General features: G+C 35.6%; 1 protein-coding gene across 6 annotated transcripts in view; it reads left to right on the top strand.

Moving 5' to 3' along the window:
• Window positions 1–10,968: 10,968 nt before the first annotated feature.
• LOC131053573 (double-strand break repair protein MRE11) overlaps window positions 10,969–24,977 on the top strand; it is a 103,958-nt gene continuing 89,949 nt past the window's right edge. The window contains exons 1-3 of one of the 6 annotated variants that reach the window (XM_057988197.2): window positions 10,969–11,149; window positions 16,948–17,069; window positions 24,740–24,875. In XM_057988197.2, the coding sequence (XP_057844180.1) occupies window positions 17,032–17,069; window positions 24,740–24,875 (174 nt within the window). In that variant the 5' untranslated portion in view covers window positions 10,969–11,149; window positions 16,948–17,031. Of the gene's footprint in view, window positions 11,150–11,225; window positions 11,330–16,947; window positions 17,070–17,179; window positions 17,212–23,461; window positions 23,716–24,739; window positions 24,876–24,977 lie in introns of those variants that run through there. The other 5 variants (XM_057988199.2, XM_057988196.2, XM_057988198.1 and 2 more) reach the window with 5 other exon arrangements.

Raw genomic sequence — 24,977 nt, 5'->3', positions numbered from 1 at the left:
CAAAATTTGAATCACAACATTCCTCGAAAATGAAATGTAAATTAGAATCATGCATGTGTTATTCCAAATCATTAGGTACTAGATTTGCAATGAAACTAGCCGAACCCCTAGCAAAAAAATATAATAGAAAATATGGGTATTAATCCCAAAAGACAAGATCGCATATTTTTCCCAATGAGATAGTCATTAGTATCAGAAAGATATAAATAGTTGTAACTTTATGGAATTTTGGTTATCCTAATCCTATTCCAAATGAGATTAGAGGAAATGTGCCAAAATTTCAAGGTAACAATGTTGTTCTTGTTGGGGACCTCTTAAGAAACTTTATTGATATCATGGATGAGTATGAATTTGAGAATGAAGATTTCGTGATGAAATTGTTCATGAATCCACTAGAAGAGAGTGCCAAATAATCGTATTTAAGTTTATCAGATAGTAGCATAGACTCATGGGATGAGTTCATGAGAGTTTTCAAATTATTATACAATGATAGAGTGGATCCAAATTTTGTAATCCATGAGCTCACTACCATCAATAAATGGATTAACTAAGTGGTTACTTGTTTCAATAATAGGTTTGTAATGAAAAAGAGAAAAGTGCCTCCCCAAGTAAGTAAAAATGATCATACGTGCCTTGTTCTTTATCGTGGAGTGTCTAATTCAAAACTAGGCTACCTTTTGAGGGGAAAGAGCCCTCAAAATTTAAGATAGGCTCACATAATGACAATTGACATAAATAGAAACTTGAGGGCATCTGGAAAAGGAAATAAAAGAGTTGATATGGAACTTTAAAAAATAGGCACAACAACTTAGACCTCACCTTGATGCTTTGGCTTTCGATGCCTGATGCCTGTTCTGATTTTGCTCACACCACCTACAAACTTTGCATTTTCCACCTTCTTCCCTACCTTCCCTCCAAGCTTGAGTCCTAATTGTCAAGACTAGGGCACTAGGCGCCTTGGTATTCTCAATTAGGACCCATTTTTGGTCCTCACAACGGTCATCTCAAATGAGAGGGAAATTCGATCTCGTGTTGGCCTACTTTAGAAATTCAATTAATTTTCAACTAGTCAAGTATACAGGTAGTCTAACCCTCTCATTTGAAAACCTAGCGAACCTAATCAAACAACTCTATGATCCTAATCATAAACTCAATTCAAGTGGGCAAGCAATTAAGCATTCATCAAGCATTGGAGAAGAAGTAAAGTCAAGATCAAGCATTCAAGATGGCATCCATGATCAACTTTTTATGAAGACATTCTACAAGACATATTAAAACCCTTGCATGAGGATCCAAACGAAACGTCATCGAGGTATACATTTTAATTACAAGCATTTTGTTTTAGATCTAGCCTTTCCCTAAAAAATAAAGCATCTTGTTATAGTTTCCATTTCAATTTCAAGGTTAACTCCCAATTTGGGGTTTGACCTAAAGAAAACCCATATCCATAACATCTTTCCCCTCTTTTTGTGTGCATGGAACAGGCTCAGGAGTTGTACTCGAGGATTCCAATAGAGTTTATGGCGATGAACAAGTTCGACTTTTGACAAAGTGAAATTCAGAGAACCAGGGTGAATTTGTACTACCCAGTCTTGAAAAATCATGTCGAACTTCTGGGAACAGGTTCTAAACATCTTCTTTTGCCTAGATCTTAGTTTGTGGCTTCGTGGGATATCTATAGCAGTCTGTTTTTGACCAATTACCTTCCAATTTCAACCAAGAAAGAGGGTGACTATCAATAACCAGTGAATCTAATTAGAATTTAAAACCTTTTCCTATTTAGATTGTGGCTAGATCTATTGGATTCACCTCTCTTTCGATGTGTTGGCTAATTTGGCTTATTAGTGGTTTTATTATCTTGATTGACATCCCAATTCCAAATTACACCAATATAATACATATTATTGGTGTAATTGTATTATATCTGTAGACACTCAAAATTGTCATGTCTAATTAAATAAATATTTTATTTATTTAATTATCTAAGCCTAATTCTTCTATTAATTAAATAAATTTTTATTTATTTAATTCATTCATTTATCCTCTTCTAGCCTTATTTCTCATTTAAATAAATACATTTATTTATTTAAATTATCCCTTTCCTAAATTAAATAAATATTTTATTTATTTAATTGTCTTATTTCTTCTATTAATTAAATAAATCTTTATTTATTTAATTAATTCATTATCTTTTTCTACACATGACACATGTCATTCATCTCTTAATTCATACACTACCTACCCCTCTCATTATTTTATTATTTCTTTTACCTACCCTCTAATCATAGCCGACCTCCTTTTTACACCTCTCAATCTTATCCCTCCATTTCATATAGTGTCTTCTATATAAGGAGATGCTTCCTTCATTATCAAACCCTAATCACTCAGCCTAATGACTAATGACTAATGACTGATTTTGGAGTACTTGGCTACACTACAATTCCACTTACAACCACATTCCGTTCTTTGTTGAGCTCTTGTGCATATAAAAATCTGAGAGCAAATATATCAAGCAAGATCAATGGAGATAGGAAGAATGGAGATCAAAACCCTATTGGACATGTGATGGTATAATCTTTGTGATTTTGAGTTATTTTGCATTGTCTTAGGTTATCTTCATATGTTATGGTGGATCTTTGTTCATTGTTAGGCTAGGGTTTAGTGGTTGGATTCATTTTAGCCTTTCAATATTGTTGTTATTGTTATCCATTTTCACCATACACAATATCTATATGCATATTCATTATTATGCTGTCATTTGAGGTTGTTTTGGTAGTTTTAAGTGCACCTCCTTGTTAGTTTTGTGGTGTTCCTAATGTAGTGTTGGAAGAGGATGTAGTTCTACAAGGATGAATTGTCTATCTTATGAATTCTCACTTATGGAGTACTTAGTGTTTGAGGCTTGCATTAGTTGTGTGTTTTCTTCTTGATCATGTTTTCATAGTCTTGTTGGGTGTTTAACCCTTAGGCAAGACATAGTTGAGCAGTTTTGTGATGTAAATGTGATTTTTGCCTCTCTGCTCAGCATTTAGTTGCCTCCTTTGTTGCTTCCTTCTAAGTTTTGGGGTTTGCTAATCCTAGCTTGTGAGAGTGTTTATTCTTTGCAGAGGTGATAACTTGGATTCTTACTTCTAAGAAACCCTAAGTTGTGCCCAATTTTGTATTGAGAGAATTGTGGGTTAAGCAAATACTCACTTTTTCAAGTGGTTTCAAGGGAGGACCTCGTGAAATGTACCACAATTATAAGTGAGGAATGCTCTTGGAGAGCATAGTAATGAGGTATTGTTTCCTCTGGCCTTATGGGATGGTTTTTCTCTAGATTTTGGGTTCTATCTTCGAGGTTAAGGCCTTGGTACAAGACCATAGGAAGGAAAATCTTGTAGTTGTTACTCACTTGGAGTTATGGGTTTTGATGGATTAAGTGCCTCTTCCTTGGCTAAGTTAGTTTCTAGATGTGGTTTCATAGCAATTATGTCAATCTTGAATAGGCCTTTACTGGCTTGTGAATTGTTTGACATTATAATGGTCCTTGCCCTTAACTACAATGGTTGTTGGATGAAGTAGTGTTGTGATCTCTAAGGTTGTGGACATTTAGTGGCTAGAGGTCGATTTGATTGTGCACCTTGAGAGATGTGTGTTTTGTGTGTTCATGCCTAAACTTAGTGATAGTCAAGAGGTGAGTCCAATAATTTTCATTGTGTTTGAAGGATCAAGTACTAGGTGTACCCTATCCTTTCTTTTTCCAAGCTTCTAGGAGTACACCTAATCTTAGTGGAGGAGGATGTAATGCCTACCCATCTATAGCCTTGAGATGTTTGGATCTTGACATCATTCTTTGACAATGTATCAAGGGATGCATAGGCCATAATTGTGCTAATTAATTTGAGTGAATATCGATGTTCAATTTTATTATTTTTAGGCCCCTTCAAATAGTAGGGGGGGTGGGAGGAGAGATTCTAGTGGAGGTAGATGCCATTGTAGGTTCAATCAATTCAATGCCTACTGTATCGGAATGCATTGGATGGATGCCCGGGCATTGGGAGGGGAGAGTGGTGATTGGGGAGGGAGTGGGAGGTGGGCCCCCCTTTTTTGTCGATCAGATCGGTTGTTCTATAGTTGCATAAAGATTGGACTTCCAGAACATCCTAAAATCGGGATGGGTGGGAGAGGTGGTGTTAATTAATCAGTAAATTAATTAGCCCACTAGAATAATCTAGCATAAGGGTGGGAGGGCCTAATTTTAGTTCCCATTGTAGTTAGTTAGTTAGTTAGTTAGTTGGTTAGTTAGTTGGTTCTGGGGATAACAATTCTAGACGTAACATGCCTACAACAATTATTCCCTATGCACCACTCACTATTTGGCTAGACCCCCATAGAATAGTAGGGCTCAATTCTATATGTAACATGTCATTCCCCCCCGCCCAACTATCTATGGCAAATAGTAGGGGCCAACCCTTAATTAATCAATGCCCTACAGTTGTATGGATGTGGTCCCCATAGCCTCCGGTGGTTGCTTTGGAATGATAATCCCCCTAGGGAATCATAATACCCTTGACCATGGCTCTTTTTTTTGTTGTGATTGGTGTGTTTTGACTACCTTCATGTTTTGAGACGTGGTTCCTTAACATGGCAGTTGTTGGTGTTTTGTATATTTATATGCATAGGTTATTCAAATACTTTAGTTCATGAATGCGTGTAATGTTATTCATGTTTTAGTTTATTATTGCCATGATTATAGGTGTGTTTTATATGATGTTTTGACCCATTCATTTACATGTTTATAATTTTATACCCCATTGAATGATTATGTTATGCTTTAGCTATACATACATTGAGCAAGTACCTTGACATGTGTGTTGAGTGGTTACATGTATAGGGTTATTTCACAATTTGCTACATGGGTCCAAGTTATTCTTCAGCGATGGTTATATAAGAGATGTCACATTAGGTCATCCTTCCTTGCTATACCCGATTGTATTCGACTTGCGTATGATTTATACATATTTAATCATTGTTAGCTCGATTTTGAATCAAGAGTGATTTCAAATCCTTATACGTCATGAAATACTAATGAAGGTGTGATTTAAATGGTTTTTTAAATTTCATATTTAAAAAAAGAAAAAAAACTATCTTATGAGTTGTGATTAGATGTGATTTATTTGTAATTTAGATTGTGAAATTAGAACGGGTTAAAATGTTTAATTTGGTTTTAAATTACAAAAGAGTGCATTGGGTTAAATGGATTTGAATAATTTTAAATTGATCTTTTGAATTCAATAAAATAATGGAAAGTGAAATGGGGCTCAAAAGGGGAAAAAATCATTATTTGCAATTGTTTTTCTTTTTAGAAAATGGGCTCTCAAAACCCTCTCCTTGCCATTTTTTAAAATTTGAATTTTGGGTGCATTTGGGAAGTGCTTGGAATGTGTGAATTCATTCTCTCACATGAATTTTTGCAAGTTATACGTGATATTTTTATGCAAACAAAATTGACGTAATTGTTAGTTTCTCCCTTTTGTTTATTCGTTTTGTGATCTCATACTATTCTTAATATTAGAGGAGCATAGGATCTTTTACCTTACATTTTAAAGCTTTAGAATTTGAATAGGAATTAATTGTTCATGAACATTTCAATTTTGTCCAATTTGAGGCCTCATGATGCCCAAGTTTTAAAAACGTCCGATAAATGAAATTGATAGTTGGAAATGATTGTTGTTCACATTTTAAGCGAAAAGGGTGCTCTTCATTTTCTTTTAACATTTTGATTTTTGAAAAATGTAAAATTTCAAGCTATTTTAATGGTGTTATTTGTATTTGTTGGTTTATGGTCGGAAAAGTAAAATCTGGATTTCAAATGTTTTGGAATGGGGGATTTTAAGGTCTTCATAATGATAATTTATTTTATGCATTTTACGATGTTGTGAAATTTTTTATCGAGTCGAGTTTATGAATTAATTTTTATGCCGCATTCAAATTTTGATGAACATGCTGAATCTAAGATGTAGGTATTCGAGAGAAGTATGAGAGTGGCTTCTAATGTTTGTTGAAGCACAAAAGGGTCGCTGGGATATCTCACAAATCTTGTAATTAGTGATAACTGATGAAGCACATGGGAATTAAAATGAACCAGGACAATGATGCTTTGTCATGCTTGGACCACTTGTAAAGGCTTAGAATGAGTGTGGAAGACATGTCTACTTGGGAGCATTGGGACTTGTATGGTTGAGCAACCTCATCTATTGTTAGACGTGTGCTCAATTTCAATTAACCGAGTCTTGAGGCTATTGCGATGCCACTCCCTAACCCCTCTCTAGGATCTAGTCCTCTTTGGCCTTGAGTTGCCTTTGATGATTTCCTATTTTTTCCTATTAGTGAGTGTGCATAAAGTGAGTAACTTGGTTATTCCATTGGTGTTTGTCACCAATGAGGATTGTATTTGGATCCCTCTTATGAGGTTGTTTGTGGCAATCTTGCATAACGTGCATGTGTGTGTATGCTTTGTGTATAGTGTGAGTCAAAGCCTACTTGCATGTGTATTATGTGAGCGTGTTTGGGATTATGACCATCTCGTGGCATGGTAGGAGTGGATTCCAAGAGGTTGGTGACACAAAAACCACCATTAGGGAACAAATATTGTGGATGGAATTGAAGATGACATCAAATTGGTAAATGTTCCTTCATGTTTTATTAACTTTGTATATATGATGTACTTGGTTATAAATGATATTTGAGTCCCCGAGTTCTATAATGTGATTGTACATTGTTATACCTCGCTTGATGGGATGAATTGTATTATTCCACCTAAGTGGCATCGGTGATGTATCTTGTTATGTGCCTTGACAATGGAGTTAGACATGTATGCATAATGTATGTTTTTTATGCTTTCATGCTTTTGGTTTTAAAATGAAATTATTCATATTCAACAGGGTTTTGAAATTAATAACATGTTTAGAAAATTATTCAATGGTATGTTGTAAGTCTTTAGTGGCTATTCAATTTGTAGGGATCCCTTCTTAGGGAATTGACTCGTCTTAGGACCATTTTGGGTTCCCCTGTGTGATCATGTAAGTTGATGAAAGTGTTGAATCCACCTCCCCCCTATATTATTTTCTCAAGCCAATATTTTGGAGCCTTGAGGAGGTCATAATACCCCTACAAAATGCACATAATAGGTGTTTTATGCCTAGGAGATAGAATCCCAATTTTGACTCAAGACACTTTTAATGTTCCTAGGTTCAAATTTTGTCATGTGATTTCCTAGGTAGTCCCAAGGCATTTTACATGACCTAGGGAGCAAAACTTAGCTTGATTTTTCTCACTAGTTAGTATGCCAACAATTACCCAAGATTGTGACGTGTGATAAAGACTCTAGTGCTAGGACTGGACTCCAATGCTAGAACCAAGTTCTAACACTAAAATAGGGCTCCAATGCTAGAGTATGACACACGAGTACTATCCTTGGTGTCCTATTTGATTGCTATTGTCTCATCTAGGCGTTGGTGTCCTCAAGTGCTCTATTTTCCTTGGTTCATCATTTGAAGGATCTTTCAATCACTTCTTTAGAAAACCCTTTCTATGAAAGCTTTTCACACTCACCTTAAGAGTATTCCCGTATTGTTTCATCCACAAGTATCATATATAAAGATTTATGGCTCTCCTTGCCTTGGAAAGCATATATTTGTTGCAAGTGACCCATTCTTGTTCTAATTGGTGGGAGGTTTGTACCCCTTGGTTAGGCAACGTCCTGTGAAGGTTGGTCCTTGTGTTTAGTGTTATATAAGGTTGTTGTTGAGTGGATTTAAAGTGAATGTACTCTCTTCTTACTCCTTCCATTCCAGAATTTGGTAGTTTGTCATCTAATTGAGTGTTGTTAGCTCCTAGTCACTCTATTGTCTGTGTATATTTTTGTGGGTGTTGTAAGAGTTCTTACATGTGCATATTTGGGGTTGATGATTCTCTCATCCTATCCTAATTCCATGTTGCGAGAGAACAATCATGGGGTTGTAATCAATCATTGTTTAGGTGTCATATCTCTCTCATAGGTCCATTATGGTGGATATATCCCATGATGACTAAGTCTTTTGTTGGTTCCACCTTTCTTATATTAATGGTGAGGTTATTTGTGTCATTATTTTCCTTATTTTGCTGTGATTCACATGACACTCGTGCACGTGTTATTGATCAAGTGCAAGATGTTGTGGTCACATCTTCAACATTTTGTTCTTATTCTAAGAAAAAAATGTTTTATCAAGTTTTGACTTGGGTGTGCCAGCTAGGGCAATATAGATGAAATATAAGATGCGTTAAGAGAACCAAATCATGCATGATGGGAGTGAAGAACTGATATTCTTTTGTAAATTGTTTTATAATGAAATACACCAAAGAGACAAAATTTGTGTAGTAAGAAGTAAGGTTGGATATCATAAATGAAGTTACATAGTGTAGAGCCTAAATGAATATAATTTAATGGCTACCAAATAAGGGAATTTTCACTATGAATATTTTAGGTCAAAAGTATCATTGTTGATGGAGATGGTGATAGGGCTCCTAAGGTGGGTAGGATCCACTCTTCACGTAGTTGTTCTTCAAGCTATCAAAAAGGTAGTGACTTTTATTTTAATGACGAGGAGACTTGGCCTTGTCAAATCTGTCTTTATTTCTAGTCATGACCTTTCTTATGCTAGTTGGAAAGAAAGAAGATGAAAGAAAGAAGAAAAAATACAATTAAAGAATTTAATAATATTTTTTTTTGAAATGAGAAAATAGATGTAAATACATGGTGTCTTTATAAGCATTAGATACAAGTAGTGTTTTCTAGATTTATGTTTCTTGAAGGTATTGGATCTCTAGTTATTGGTCTACCCGTGACTCTGTGAAACTTATGTTTAGTTGTATACTTTTGGGAGTTTAAATTCTATAACTAACCATTTATATATGACTTAATGAATTTGTATTTTTGGAATATAACTATTTAATTTAATCTCACACATGAGACGTAATGAAACACACAATTTAACCCTATAAAACTAATTAACTAACAAAAATTATTTTTAAAAAAAGGTTATACACTAAAAACTAAATCATTACATTTTGAACATTTTATCTACATGTACAGGATACAAGTGTATACCTTATACCTTCACCCATTCGTTTTACACCACTTTGCGTGAATACCAATATTGCAGGGTCTTCGCACCAAATTTATCTCTCATGGTGCACTATCTAACCATAATTTTGAATCCTCATTCTCTTTTGCTAAATCCATCACTCCAAACCAATACTAGCCAATTTTCTAGGGTTTTCACCTCCCTGAACTAACTTGCTCACATGGTTTTGTCTCCTAGAAAGAATTATGCATGCAATCCAATCCTCTTAAATTAAAATCCAAATCTCCTACTTTTTAAGTTGAATTTTGAGGAATATGATTGTTAAACCTCTACTAGGGTGCTAAAGGTCTTGAGTCATGTGTTTAGGTTCTGTATTTCAGGGCAATATAATAGGGTTTTTGAATGTTAAATTTTTAGCATCTTTAATTCACATTTATTTGTAGAAGAACTAAGACTTAGTCACAATCTCAACTTAGGCTTAGTACATTGACATTTCTACTATTTGTTTGGTGCCTTTTCAATCTTTTTACATCATTCACAAGACTTGACTACTATTAAGGAAGTTAATAGTCTATCCTCTACCTATAGTATACCCAAAGATGCTTTTGAACACCATTAACTTCTCAAGCACAAGCACAATCATAGAAAACTTGTTTTATAGATCCTAAAGGTTAAATAAATAGTGGACTAGATATGCGAAAGGAAAGTGTCCAAAGATAGAACTGGGGGTATGATTTAGTCCAAGGCCTTATAAATATTAGATTAATTTGTCACAAATCCATTATAGTCAATTTAGTTCAAGTTTATTGTTTCTAATTTTGTATTACAATATTTTTGTTAGTTGAAGTGATCGAATTCAACCTTACACTTTAAATCATATAATCTTTCTCCATTTTGACCATTTAAATTATTATCTCAATTTACTTTATAAAAATAACTACCAAATAAATTTTACCTTAATATATGAAACAATTATTTCTCTACACTAATGCATAGGTTCCTCATTACTCAAAGGCCTTTCATTTCCCAAAAGGCCTATATAGAGGCCAATATCCCTCGAAGGTCAAAGATTCTCATTACTCAACTAAAGATTACTCATTGTCTTTGGTGTGAAACAAAGAGTTCAAAAAGGCCAAAAGAGGATTGGAAAGATGATTTGTATCTCGTGCAGGATGGGGGTCGTGGAAATTGAAAACCACTTTACTTTAGATTGCAAGGTGTATAATAACATTAGGGTTGGCTATATTAAGAATTCAACGATGACTTCTTTACAAGATTTATTCAATGAAGAAATAAAGAAATAAATAAATTTAACGTCCATGAGACTAACAATCGTCTATGGGACAACCCATTTGATCAAAATGACTTTTGTAATTTTGTCCATTTCATTTGCAAGGCGATGATGAAGAATGCGAGAACTTGTTATTAAACTAAATTGCAAAAGATTGTACTTCACAATGCAAAAGAGAAGGCTTTGCTATCCCATATACTATCTTTGACCTAGTTGAATTGATTTGCAATCGGTTTGGAAGTGTTTTATAGGTGAAAAGTTTGAATGAGATTTTTGAGGAGACCAGACTTCACACTATGGCAAGTTTTTTAATCAAGATACATAATAGAAGAGTCAACATGAAAAGAAATACGAAAGTGGATTAATGTTGGCTCTCTTGATCCCTTAGATCGCTCGATCTCATAAAGTTATTAAAACCATTTAATTCAAAATCTTATCTTCTATTCTTTCCTTTTTCTTTCTTATACCCGGTGACCTCCAAAGAGGAAACCCCAAAGCAACCAATTAAATGAAAAAAATTTCTTTTTATTTTTTATTTAAAAAAAAAGGAAAGCTGAAGAAACACCCACGCCTATTAGGCGGTGGAGGGAAGCAAAATTTGCATAATCTAAAATTTTCAATTGGAAAAGTAAAGAAATTGCCCGTTCTTCTCTAGGAAGCCACTAATATTTGGCGCCTTCATGCATAAAATTTTGTTCTGATAAACAGGGTAACCCGAACTGCTCTCAATTATATACCTTCTTTGAACAATGTAAGTAAATTTATAGTACTCACCACACTTGACTGATACTATAACATTCCAGTTCGCTTTTCCTCTTTTTTAGGTTTCGTTGCATGTGCTACTTTCAGCAATAAATTGCAGATGTCAGGGTTTGATATTATGGCTATGAATGTTACCGTGCTTTACTTATTTTCAGGCTTTTTTTCACAGGTTTAAAAACTTTATATACACAGTTGTTTCGGTCTTCAAAAATCTTAATTTTTTGAAAAGTTCTTCGCTCCCTCCATTTTCAGTCCGGGAAATCGAATAAAAAAATTAGCAGGTTGAATTTCCTTCAGACTAAAGTAGAAGATTTAATTATAAGGTCATTTTCTGTTAAGTACAACTAGTATTCAAAAGAGGCACCGATGCTTTGTTTGGCATGCCGTTTGAGCTCAAATCCCCCCAGCATTCGAGTCCTCATTATAAGCAGATAATCCAAAAACTACTACTAATATTATGCGATGATTTCATAGGATTGAACTACATAGTCGAGTCAATTTTTGTTGACCCATATTTTCATAAGTAAATGTTTCACAAGAACTCATTTCTTAGGGCTATAAATGGCCCATTTAGCATGCACTACATGCAGGTGATGCTAATTCCTGGAATATTAGCCATCCAAGAACTACTCTGATTTAAGTGCACCTAACTATGGGTTTTCCCCATAATGCACCCTCTTAATGTACCGTACCATTTATAAAACTTTGAATAAAGTTCCTTCATTTATTTTCATGTCTTATGCAATGATTTATTAAGATTCATTGGCATCTTTTTGAGTCAACTTTTGTTGACCTATATTTTATAAGTAATGCAATACAAGAACCCATTTCTTATGGTCATGAGCGGGTCCATTTAGTATATAATGCATGTAGGTGATGCTCACAAAGGTGAAGTACTGAGACTTATTGGGAGGTCATCTATTTTATAACTACTTTGGTTGAAGTGCACCTATGGGGTTTCCCCCACAATCAAACCCTTTTAGCTTGCTGTCCCATTTGCAAAACCTTCAGCAAGTATTGTGTCATATGAAACATTCATTGTAAGGCTCCCTAACTCATTCATTTTCATGAAAGTAATGTTTTGTAAATCAGGTAGTAAGCTTAGTAGATTTAATTGTGGTGGAAACTCTATGGTTAGCATGCTTGAGCTGGAGTAGTATTGAGATGGGTGATCTTTCAGGAATTCCTTGTGTTTCAGTCCTTTGAATATCACCTAGATGCAAAGAGTGTTAAGTGGACCATTTTTGGTCATGAGAGACAAGTTCTTGTGAACTGCTAGTCCACTAATGAAATAGAGGTTGATGATGGTTCATAAGGCAAATCATTCGCTGACTCTTGGGGAATTCCCTATGCTTGACCCTTATGTGCATCACCTATGTGCAATGAGTATAAAACAAGGGTGAATGACCTTTGAGGATTAGCACCATCTAGATGCAATGCTTATTAAGTGAATCATTCATGGTCATAAGAGATGAGTTCTTGTGAACTTTTACTCATGGTATATGGGTCAATGAAGACTGACTCAAAACTTTGTTGTTGAATTCCAATATATCATCACTTAATTTGATACACTGCTAAAACACTTATTGTGACATGCTATTATTATTGTTATTGATGTCGTTAGTTTTAGTTTTATTATGAATGCTTTTTTGATATCACTGCCAGTATTATTATTTTCTTATGTTTTATGATAACTAGGAATGGTCCTAGCGTGATTTGTGGAGGAACAGGTGCCGGTTGTGGACATGGGGCTACTAAATGGGCACATTTTCTTCAAGTCATGGGCTATCTTATTGGCATTCGTTGGTTATAACTTGTATCATATGAAGAATCTGCCATTTTCAACCATTACACCACAACATAGGACATTGTTATATTATTATATGGGCTAAACGAATTTTGTCAATTTATAATTTGCTAACTTGGAAGTTGGAGATACATCCTGTCAGTCTACTGCCTCCCAAACCATCAGAAAGAGATTATTAGTGTGCCACAAGATCCCATCAGAGGGAAATGCCACAGTATTCAATAAGCTGTGACAACAACCTACAGAAGGCCCACTAGGAATGACACCAAAACCGCTGCTAATGTTAGTGCTAGAGAGAGGGAGGATTATAATGTGTCCACCTTAGGGTGTGAATGATGCCTTGTAAACAACTGTTTTTAGAGAATGAAAGCATTTCATGGAGTCAAAAATCCATGTAGTCTGAGGAAGAAGCCTGCAGGATTTCAATTATCAATTGCACCTCTATTATTAGAGAGGTGCAAATTAGTCTTTACTCCTACACTACAAACTCCTAAACAGATAATGAACATTTTTGAGGTTTAACTGCTGGGGTTTACCTCCTAGGAATTGATACATGTCTACATTGTTCTCATGTTCTAGCTTTAAGTTAATTTTCAGATCCCAAGGTTTTTCTACCCTATCACATTTTCTATTGTAAATGCATGCATGTCAGGTCCTGTTGATCTAGTTAGGTCATTTGTTGATATTTATATAATTTCATTTCATCTAGTGATAGTAACATGAACATTAAATGCCATATTTCTCAAGATGCTGATATTGGCAACTAACTTACCAATATGAAATGGGACATCAGTTAATATGATCACGTGCAAATAGCTTCAGAAGCAGAGCAGCAACTGGCAATATAAGAAAGAACTAGGCCTTGTCTATTATTATTACCATCAGCATCTTACTAACTATTGTTGCTCTTGGGAGAATGCATGATATTTAGTTCATAAAATTGTAGTGGCCAGGGAACTTCAGTACAGTGATGAGGACCCAACTGTCCTGGACCCACATATTGTGATGACTATATTTATATGTAATATAGTCATACCTTTATTCATTTACTTTGATACTATGGAAATGGCATAAAGAAGGGCTTCATCTCAGTAGGGAGAGGTCATGACAAATGGATGGATGCTTGACTCAAGCCGGTCCCTTCTCTCTATCTCGTAGGGATGGTCTGCTTGGGCAGGTGTGAATGGATCAAGATTGGTTATGGTGGTATAGGTTGGAGATGGGGGGATTCCGGAGCAAGACAATTGGTTCTTTATATTTCCTCCCACCCTGCTTCCCCATTAGAATAGTAGGGCAATTGGAGGGGGGCTACCATCGTCTTGAAGTGATTGTGGAACTTTAATTGCATTATCTATAAAATAAAAATAGTTGATTTTGGAGGATTTTATACAATTCAATTCAAATACTTCAGCTCTATGATCTATAGAAATGGTAATAAAGAATAACATATTGGTCAGATACCACAGATTGTTCTTAAGTGAGTTTCTGACTTCACAAACAAATCAAATGAATTGAATCATCCAGACACAATTTGAGTTTGAACATAAATGCCTTCTTGTTGGCCCAGCTCAAAGATCCTATGGTTAGTTAAAATGGAATTGCTTGTTTTTAGCGTGTAATTTTTAAATTGCCTGGTAGCTAACACTCACTTCACTTTTAGGCATGAGTTTTCCACAGTCCATGAAGTTACTGTAAGAATGATTTTGGATTTAACTGTTTGTGTTTTTGCATCGATGTTTCAGATCACACTCAGAGATCCATCATCTGGAAACAGTAGAAGCATTACTAAGTTAAGAACACCTATTGACTTAGAACTTTAGAAGACATGTTGGAATGTGTTGATGCAACATTAAGATTAGGACATCTTTGGACTGAGCAACTGTAGGAGATTGCACCATTGATCTTAATAAACCTTTTGACTCCCATACAGGTTTCAACATGGGTCACTGTAAGGGCAACAATTCCTCTTTGCATCTAGACCATGCCATGCTTGACAAAACAGAATTTCTATTTATTGTGTTCTCAAAAAGGGCAAAAAGGGACCAATATTATATCATCAAAAATAACATTGCAGTTTTTCACCTAAAAGCTGAGTAGAGTAGTATACTAATATCAGAGAAGTAGTTATCCCAAAACAGGCACTATCCCATTACTATCCGATACTGAGATTTAAACTATCATAAAAATTCAGACCGCTAACATCATAGCTAGGTACAAGGAGCCCAAGATTGGTCACTATCCCATAACTGCCTGATATGCAGATTCTAATTACCATTAAAATTCAGACCAATATCATAAGTCATAAAATAATTGTCAAACACTAACGACAACTAGCATAATGATCAGCCTTAAAGTAATTGGCAAAGATTGACAGTTTTGGCTAGGGTTAGACATTTGACCTGGGGCAAATCCATCACAAATGTCTAAGTGACAGATTTAATCAAGGAAAAACCTGTCATAAATATCGTAAGTGATAGATTCAATCAGGGCTTCCCAATTTATAATATGAGGTTCAACATCAGGAACTATATTGTATTCCTTTTTGAGACTTATTTTTACTCTTTGTAAACAATGCATCTTGAATTATGGTGATATTAAGGGCACCTCTGTTCATTCATTGCTTTGTTAGAATATATGACTGGGATTAGGAAGATATCTCTATTTGGGAAGATATAGCCACAGTTCGTTCGATTCCCTTAAACTTTTGTGTGCAGATTCTGATGTTCTCAGTGGAAATAAGAATGTGTGAGCAATGTCAATACACCTGAACATCTCTTGGGAGAGGTGCTATGATGGTGGTAATATAGGATATGATGGTGTTTTTGGTTGGTTTGTTAATTCACGATTGGGAATAGGAAGATATCTCTGTTAGGGAGGACATACAGCTATAGTTCCTTTGGCTCGCTTAAAGTTTTGAGTGCAGATTCTGCGTTCTCAGTGGAAGTAAGAATGTTTAAGCAATGTTAGTACCCCTGCACATTTCTTGGAAAGGCGTAATGGTGTTTATTAATTGCTTTGTTAGAATTCATGATTGGGAGTAGGATGATATCTCAATTTGGGAGGACATATAGCCATTGTTCCTTTGACTCTCTTAATCTTTTGAGTTCAGATTCTGATGTTGTCAGTGGAAGTAAGAATATGTAAGCAATATCGGTACCCCTGCACATCTCTTGGGAACAGTGTTATGATAGTGGCAATATAGAATGTTCTGAGCACTATAGAAACCAGGTCTCTGTTGTAAGCAATGGTTTAGGTTATGAAGATGGTGATGTGTTTGGTCTGCATGAGAAACATGGTACCTTGCTATTTCTCCTATCCACTGTTTTACCCTAACATGAGGATCAAGCAAACATCAACAGATCCCTTTGTACTGGCTTTACATCAGATGGGAGGATGCAGACTTTTGCATTGTATTATTTAGCAGTGAATAGTGTTATTAGTCGGTGCTTGATTGAACTTAGTGATCATAAGCAATTCGGTTTATATTGCATATGATCTCATTCAGCTAGTATAAAACTATCTAATCTATTTACCTTGATGATCTAGCATGACTTCATTATGTATAACAGTATAACCCATTGCAAAAACATCAGGACCTGCACCCCTATAGTTGATTGTACTTCAGAGCAGCTAGCTTCATTGGCTCTGCCTGCTTTGTGGTACTTTGTTGCTTGACTTTTGTAGTTTGTAGAGTTTAATTCATTTCGAGGATTTGAATTTTGAAGTCAAACAATATCGCAATGCTCTATGCAGTGTCCACTTTAATCAGTGTTCTCAAAATTAATAAATCTATAATTGCAATATTCATGGTGTATGCTCTCACTTTCACTTTCTCACTGTTAATTTTATTTTACTGTTTTTTTTGGGTTCATGATATTTTCTTGGTTTATTCACGATAATACCTTGAGAAGCTAAAAATATCTTTATCTTTTAGTTTGCCAAATTATTCCTGAGAAAGATATTTTCTTCTATGATGCAAGGGCATTTCTTCCTTGGGTTTCTGGCCTTAGGTGTTTCTTGCAGACTTATTTGGTAGATTTATAATCTTCCTTCTTAATACAACAATGTCATGCATGACAAGCAAGGGGAATTTTATATCCAGGTATGCGTGTGAAGCATAAACAGATTTGAGTTTGTGTTGTAAATCCATTTGGTTTACAGTTTGAATCAGGTGCATGAACTATTTGAGTGGGTTCAACGATCCAGTTCAAATTGCCTCATGATCTAATGGAGATGAATTACATGTAAGAAAAATATTGATTGAAGCTAATAAATAGCTTTGGTTACAAACTATACAGGTATCAAAATAGTACTAGATTTTCTTCTTGGATATTAATTGGAATCTAAGTATTCCACATGCAAACTGTTTGTCAAATACTCAAGTGTTGTAGGCATGGAGTTGTTCCTTCAATTCAAGATAGAGGAATTGCATTTATTGGTCTTACATATATAAAGTCAACAATGCCATAGAAAATAGAGAAGGATATGAACCGAATCATAATAACAATTTAATTTCCTATATCAAATCCAGGCAAAAAGTCATGGACCAACTGTTTCTTGATTATTTAGTTGAAATTGTAAGTTGTATAGGGTATTTCATTTAATTTTTTCTCACTAATACTGAATTGAGAAACTATCAGTGTATCATTTTCTGTCGACTATTATGAGATTATATTCTGTCAGATCTCTATTTTTCTGGTTTGTTGCTTAAAGTGGTATGTTGTAGATGTTGCATATCTATTTGTAGTTTGCTGTTTGAAGAAAACATAGATATGGTTGAAGGGATACTTCTGATTTCTTTGTAAGCGTCTTTTTGCTGATAGATTTATAGTTTATTATCTTTATGGTGGTGAGAATTGAGAGTAAAGGAAAGTTGAAATGCGCACAGTTTCATCAATATCTATTGCTGGCTACCATGGATTCTTGACCATGTGCTCCATTGGCTTTAATACATAGCTGCATACATCTCCTTTGGTAGCTGTTTTATTATGTGGAGTCACTCTTGTCATCATGGTGGTTTCATCCTAAAATGAGTACCAGTAAAGAATTGGTTACATACATCATTTTTTTAGAAGTCATTTCTTTTGTCTGTTTTAGCTTTGCTCACTATTAGACCAAAAGTGTCATTCTACCATATTGACCCCCTAAGTCACAAGGTTCGAATTCAAATTCGAATTCGACAGCCATGAAATTCGGATGAAATTCGACAAGGGAAAAATTCGAAAAAAAATTCGTATAAAATTCGCCTCCTATAATTTTGTTTATTTTTAAATATATGTATACTTCTAATAAATTATCAGAATAGCGACCCTTGTTGGAGAAAATCCGAGGGCGACCCAACAGTTGCAGACACCCATGACCCAATAGATACAAAACATATACAAAGAATACCCACGACCAGCTGAGTTGTGTTTAGAGGCGGATAACAGTGCTTTATAGAGGAAATTCGATTAAATTCAAACCTCATCCATGAAAATCACTGTATCCTGTGACACAATTGACCCCTAATCAACTAGGAGATGACATTAGTTCTAGCACAGTTCTTGTGCAGCACTTTTTCTCAATGCATGATAGATAATATCATCGCTATAACTCTTGAATTGAGTGTGGATTTACTTTCATCGCTTGTGAATGAAGTTACATATTTATACAAAGTGTTGCAAGATTAAGGTATGGTGCAAAATTATCTTCTTCATACGACAAATGACATAAACATATGTTAATGGAAAATTTTGTTATATCAACATCATTTCATCTCATTATTATAGTATATGTGTGACTATTGTCCTGAGGTGAAGGGCTCTATGACTTGTGAATGCATCTATGCCACTTTATATTCATCACTGTAATAGGATTTCCAGAATAAAATATCATTTATTGATAATAACTCAACCATTAGTATTGGGCATCATTTAAACATAAATAAACTACTCACAAAATGTAGGAGATAAAGTTAAGTATATACGTATTTGAATTCAGCTACAGCATATAAACCTGAAGAAAGCAGTATGCAAGCAGTATTGCTCTCTTATTTGGCCTAAAATGTGTGATGTCTCCTATTTGAAGCAGGCTGTCTTAGTTACCAATAATTTATCAAACAATACTAATGCATTACCAATTCAACATATTTTACTATTAATTCTATAATCTATGATCCATAATTTGTAATTTATTGATCATCCCTTGTTACTTCCTATTCCTAAGGGAGAAGGGGGGTAATTATGTTACAAGGGCCCTGAGAAACCAAACTACAACAGGCTCCCTCAAGGTTTACGGGTACAGGCCCTTACCCCATCTCGGGATCATACCCTTAAGGTTTACGGAACACTGGTCCTTACCCCATCTCGGGACCACCTAATTGGTTGGAATTAGACCGCCTCTCCCTGTGTGCAAATCAGACCCCTTATCCATCGGTACTATCAGAAGTAACAGGGATTGAATCAGATTTATGTAAGTTCTTCTTAGTATTTAAATGATTTAAGAATTCTTTAATGTTATGTAATCTGCTAATGATACTGTTATTGATTCATCATTTATTTTAGAACCAAGATCTTCTTTAATTTATATTACTAACTTGATCCAGAGAATTATTATCAAATTATTAGTCAGAAGAAATAATATTGTAAATATTTAGTGGTAGTTCAGCGTACCAGGCTGCAATTATCAGTGCTTCCTTAGCAGTCGATAATTTCCATCAATATTCCTTTCTAACCTTCTTCCCTCTGCTGAAGCAATATGGATCTCCTTCTTATATGTCTCCCCAAATGATCCGATGTGTCTAGGAGGCATATCCCATTGGGACGTGTCACTTCATATTTGGAAAGTCATGTCTTTCCCTTCGGGTAAAGTTTTCTTAGGAGTGGTGCCCATATCTTTTACTGTTTCATTTCATTCTCAAGTAGTTTGTTAATAATCATATTTGCTGTCTAATGACATCGCATTAACATATTTCTCACAAACTGCTGTCGAACGTATTTGCTGTCTAATGACATCGCCTTAACATATCTTTATTGGCATACATGAATGCTGTGATTACTTCATATCCTAATAATGATAATGAATCTCCTTAAATAATGTAATTTATTATTAATATGTATATCAAATGTTAAGGAAAAGAAAAGAATGATAATATTAATATTATGAGAACATTGTTATTTAATTAAACATTAATGAAGGAATATTACAAAATGACCACTGTCAAAATTCAAGTCTATCATTTCTGTAACATTTTTTAGTCAATCCATTTCTCATGTTGATTCCTTCTTTAGGAAGGTCATACTACACAGATTCTTCTGGATTCAACTTTGTAGATTTTTTTAGTACCAACGTTTCAGATCAAACTCTTGATCCATCATTAGGGCAAGAAAGCATGAGAAGAGAGCAAAAGCCCAAGGAGTCTAAATAGATGTGGGAATTTGGAAATCAATGTCAAAGGCACAAAAACCTAAATAAATTAATAATTAAATTAAACGGAAAAATTAAAGACAATGAAACCAAAGAAGGTGAAAGAGGGGTAAAAGACAAAAAATAAAGAACTAATAATACCAATAAAACATGATGCGACCCATTTCTATTGGAAGCTACAAATTGAGCTGGTTCTTTCAATAGTTAGTAGCGCTTAATTTGGAGAAATAATGAGTAAGTAAATATTATTTGAAGATGACACACAGATCTGCCTTAACATGCATCTTATGCAGGTCATCCTCCTCTTAATATCACATAAAAAGTGTAGTCACTTGGAGACTTAGGGGCATAGGTACATGGACCAGGATGCCTATCATCAATGTACATGATCAAATGAAGAGGTGTATTGCTTAAATTGCGTATAAATATAATCACCAGAATACGTTGGTATGTGGCTAGGGATGCAGTCCTTATCTCTATATTGGAGCTTCTTGGTGCCTATGCATATTACTGTAACTACGTGGGTAAAAATAAAGGATGGTAGTGTAAAGGAATATGGAAGATATCTCAAAACTTGATTGCTTCCCTCTCAAGGCAATTTACAAGGGTTCTGAAGTCACCTTATGCAATTTATCCCACTTTGAGTCAAGCTGCATACTTATAACCTGTAATGTCCCCACTCTAGTCAGTATCAGTTATTGATGGGTTAGCCTATTATTTGGACTCTCGTAGGCTAACATGTTTGGATAGAGTGTATTAGTGGCAGTTTCACTTCTTCAGTTCAGTCTTGGGCTCAGTTCCAAGGCCTTAGTAGTCAATGTGTGGGCTTAGTTGAGGGACTTACTATTTATAATAAGTCAATCTAGTAGTTGTGCTATTTTTAGTTAGGGCACCTGGACACATGGGGGTTATTCAGTGTTGACTCCAGCTTCAGACGACACATCAAAAGACTGAATAATGAAGGAGATATTAATATTTTAGTGGTTAAGTTATTTAATTAACTTATATGGTTATTATAAAGTCATAAAGTGACTTTATTAAATTAAAAGCCACTTAAATATTATAAAGTGATTTTTATTAAATCACTTAAGTGAATTTGGGCGCCCAAGTTGATTAATAAACTGTGCAAAGATAATTAAATATATTTTAATGTATTTAGAAGGCATTTGGGCATACTTCTTGGAAATTGTGCCTTTTTGGGTTTATTAAGGCAAAGCAAGCAATTCAGTCTCTATTATTGATTATTTGACATTGCTTGTTATTTTGCTATGTGGAATTCTTTGACAAGGGTTTCAGAGGTTTGGCCATTGGAGAATGGAAATTCTTCGTGGATCTGTGATTGTGAGGTTGTGGAAGACCAGTTGAATTATTGCAATTGTGAAGGCTTCATTCAAGAGTCTTATTGTGCTTCAACGGAGATTCTTTTATTCAATTATTGCAGATTTTTCAATAAGGAAAGGGCAAATTAGGCTAGATGCCCCTTTTAGCAGCATATTTCATTTCAATAAGCAGCCGTACAGTTTCCAGTTGCTAGCTGTACAATTTAGGCTTGGCACATGGGGTCCAGGAAAAGGACGTTTTGTCTGGGAGGTTGAAATACCTTCCTATTTTGCAAATTGGTTGCACCATTCCCAACGCCCAACATATTCAGGTGGTTTCATCACATTTTTGGCCTGGAGAAATTGTACTCTGGACTTGTACGTCTATTTTGGTCTGTTTCCCAGTTTTGGCTGGCAAACTCCAAAATTCTTTATTTAAAATAAGCTGAGGACTTACGGGTATGTTTTTTTTTGGTCGGTAATAGTGATTTTTATTAATTACTCAGGATTTTGTACTGGCCTGAACCAAGTGGTGCTACAGTTAGGGAGCCACCTCCCCAGATCCATCTCCCCCTTTAAGAGGGGGGTCATTACAACTATTCCCATCCTTACCCCACTTACCCTTTTTTCGCTTCACCTCTATCCATCCATAAGATTTGGCATCCTCCAACGATTTCAGATTTTGAATTTCCATTCCAAACAACCCCTTACTATCGCAGCAATGATTCTCAGAATGATTCTCCTCATCCATGCTTGCATTTAAACCCTTTTGAGAGCTAGGACCATCCTCCATCATCTGTACACCTCCAATAGCATCCTGAAAGGAGCTGCAACCCTTAGGAAAACCTCCCTCACTCGCGCCAACCAAACCACCAGCCATCCCTTGCCCATCATTTGAAAGTTCTGGATCCTTCACAATAGAATCATTGATCAATCCCCCAACATCCTGGTGGGATTTCAGATTCCCAGCCACCTTCTCCACCGTGTAAGATTGGGGGGTAACATCCTTCCACCATGAAGCTAGACTCTTCACCCTACGCTTAGCACAAGATTCAACATTATGTCTAGTCTTAAAGCATCTCCTACACCTAAAATGAATCCCTTCATAATCCACCGACTGAAGCCAACTTCCCTTTGAAGTAGAAATAGAGATCTCCGAAGGGAGATCCATGGACGTATCCATCTCCACCAAGACACGAGCAAAAGTTGTATGTAGTAAATTGAGAGAGCCATCATTAGTCAATAAAAACTTACCGAGGGAGTTTCCAATAGCTTCAAAACATGAGTCAAACCAGTATTGCAACGGAAGGTTTGGAAGTCTAATCCACATAGGAGCGCGATCAAAAGATTCTGACTCAGGGTTGAAAGTCGGATGCCACGGTTTAAGCATCAAAGGATTACTGTCCTCCCAGCACCATTGGCTACCACCAAGGATTTGATTTCTATCCTCCACAATTTGAAACACCACAACAAAAAACCCTCGAGCATGAGGGTAAATCTGCACATTGTCATCCACAATGGGCTCCCAATGATCAGATATCCATTTATGCAGAGCACCAAGACTAGGCCAAAAACCCCTAAACCGCCCAATAAGCCCTAATGTCGAAAAAATGAGCTCATTATGATCAACCTCTTTCTCCACCGCCTCTGACAAAGATACAATAGTCGGCATGGCCGGGACAGCCGCATTCGAAGTCGATGGGCCCCAAATATCTCTACCATGGGGAGACCTCCACCCATTTGGCAGCGAACCTGCCCTCTGTTCAGGCATTGCACGGGGTCGAGAATGGGGGCGGAAGCCAGACACACGGCTGTCATGGGCATTTGGAGCGAATGCCCTAAAACCCTGTCGCTCGTTTGGGGACCCAAATCTGCCATGGCTTCGCTCTCTGCCATCTCCGCGCTTCACCACGGACGCCCAACTGACATTGCCCCAATCGGGAGGAAATCCACCATGCCCCACAGGAACCCTAGCCCACGGAGCCACATGCAGCGACATCGCAGTTTGCATGAACTGACTTACGGGTATGTTTTATCATTATGTATTAGTTTCATTTGCAGCAGTTATCTAATTCATAATATAGATTCAATTGCCCTATATTTAGTATCTATTCAGTTTTATGAGCAATTCTTGCCTGGTGCACTTGTTATTTTTTTATTTAAAATTGTTCAAAACCCTTGAAAATCCAAAAACAAATCAGCAGTAGTATTTCAGGAGAGTTAGAACCAGCAGGGTTCTTACATAACCTACCAAATTAATGACCTGTTGGGGCCATTTCATTAGTGCTGTAACAACAAACACATAATTATGGTAGAGGAAGAATTGTTTATATGGGATGGCATCAATGTTGGTTCCCTTTATTTGTTTTCTTACCTCATTTCATTTATCTTGGCCTGCCTTTGTATCCTTCTTGTAGGTTTTCTGCCTTCTTAGAGGGGTTTCCTTTTCAATATATGGTGTCTTTTTATTAGATCCATAGTGTTATGCATCATATGGCAGACTGATTAGCTTTATCTATAATCTATCTGGTATATACATTGGCTGTGTGAATCTGCTAAGTACATTACAGTTGAATTTTCAGCAGTAACAGCATGCATTTGCTGACTGATTGGCTGTATGTGGGCCTGCTAAGTGCATTGGCTGTATGTGGATCTATTAAGAACTTTAATTTCGAATTTCAGGCTGTGAAAAACATGAAGGTTTACATTTTCTTGTTATCTATTACTGTAAAGGTGTCTGTATATACGTAATTTCTAGTTCCTGTTTCTCCTTCATGGCTCTCATCAAACCCTATGTCTAGTTTCCTGTAGATCTTGGTTGCTCTTTTGACTTCTACTTTATATTGGAGCCTATTGATGTTTTTGCTCAAATATATGAGATACTTCAAAATGTAGTGGATCTATTGTGTTATTAAAATTTCTATACATAATAAAATTGACATTTCAGTTTCTTCTGAAGTGGATAAATTTTTGACGACAATTACATTCATTATTCTGTTGGTTTTGCTGCTGATGGGTTCCTTCATCTTGTTTCTTGACTAAATTTCAGGGAAGATGATATTAGTACTTTGCGGATCCTTGTTGCTACAGATTGCCACCTTGGTTATATGGAAAAGGATGAAATTCGACGCCATGATTCATTTTATGCATTTGAGGAGATCTGCTCAATAGCTGAGCAAAAACAGGTATTGCATTTAAGATGTTTTAGTAGAAAGAAACTGATTTTTTAGCAACATTTTACTAGTAAAGGTTCTATAACCAAAATCTCAATTTATGAATATTTTGCG

The sequence above is a fragment of the Cryptomeria japonica genome, chromosome 4, assembly GCF_030272615.1.
Source record: "Cryptomeria japonica chromosome 4, Sugi_1.0, whole genome shotgun sequence".
Lineage (NCBI taxonomy): Eukaryota > Viridiplantae > Streptophyta > Pinopsida > Cupressales > Cupressaceae > Cryptomeria > Cryptomeria japonica.
Note: the sequence above shows the minus strand (reverse complement) of the source record. Positions and strands in the feature narration are given on the sequence as shown.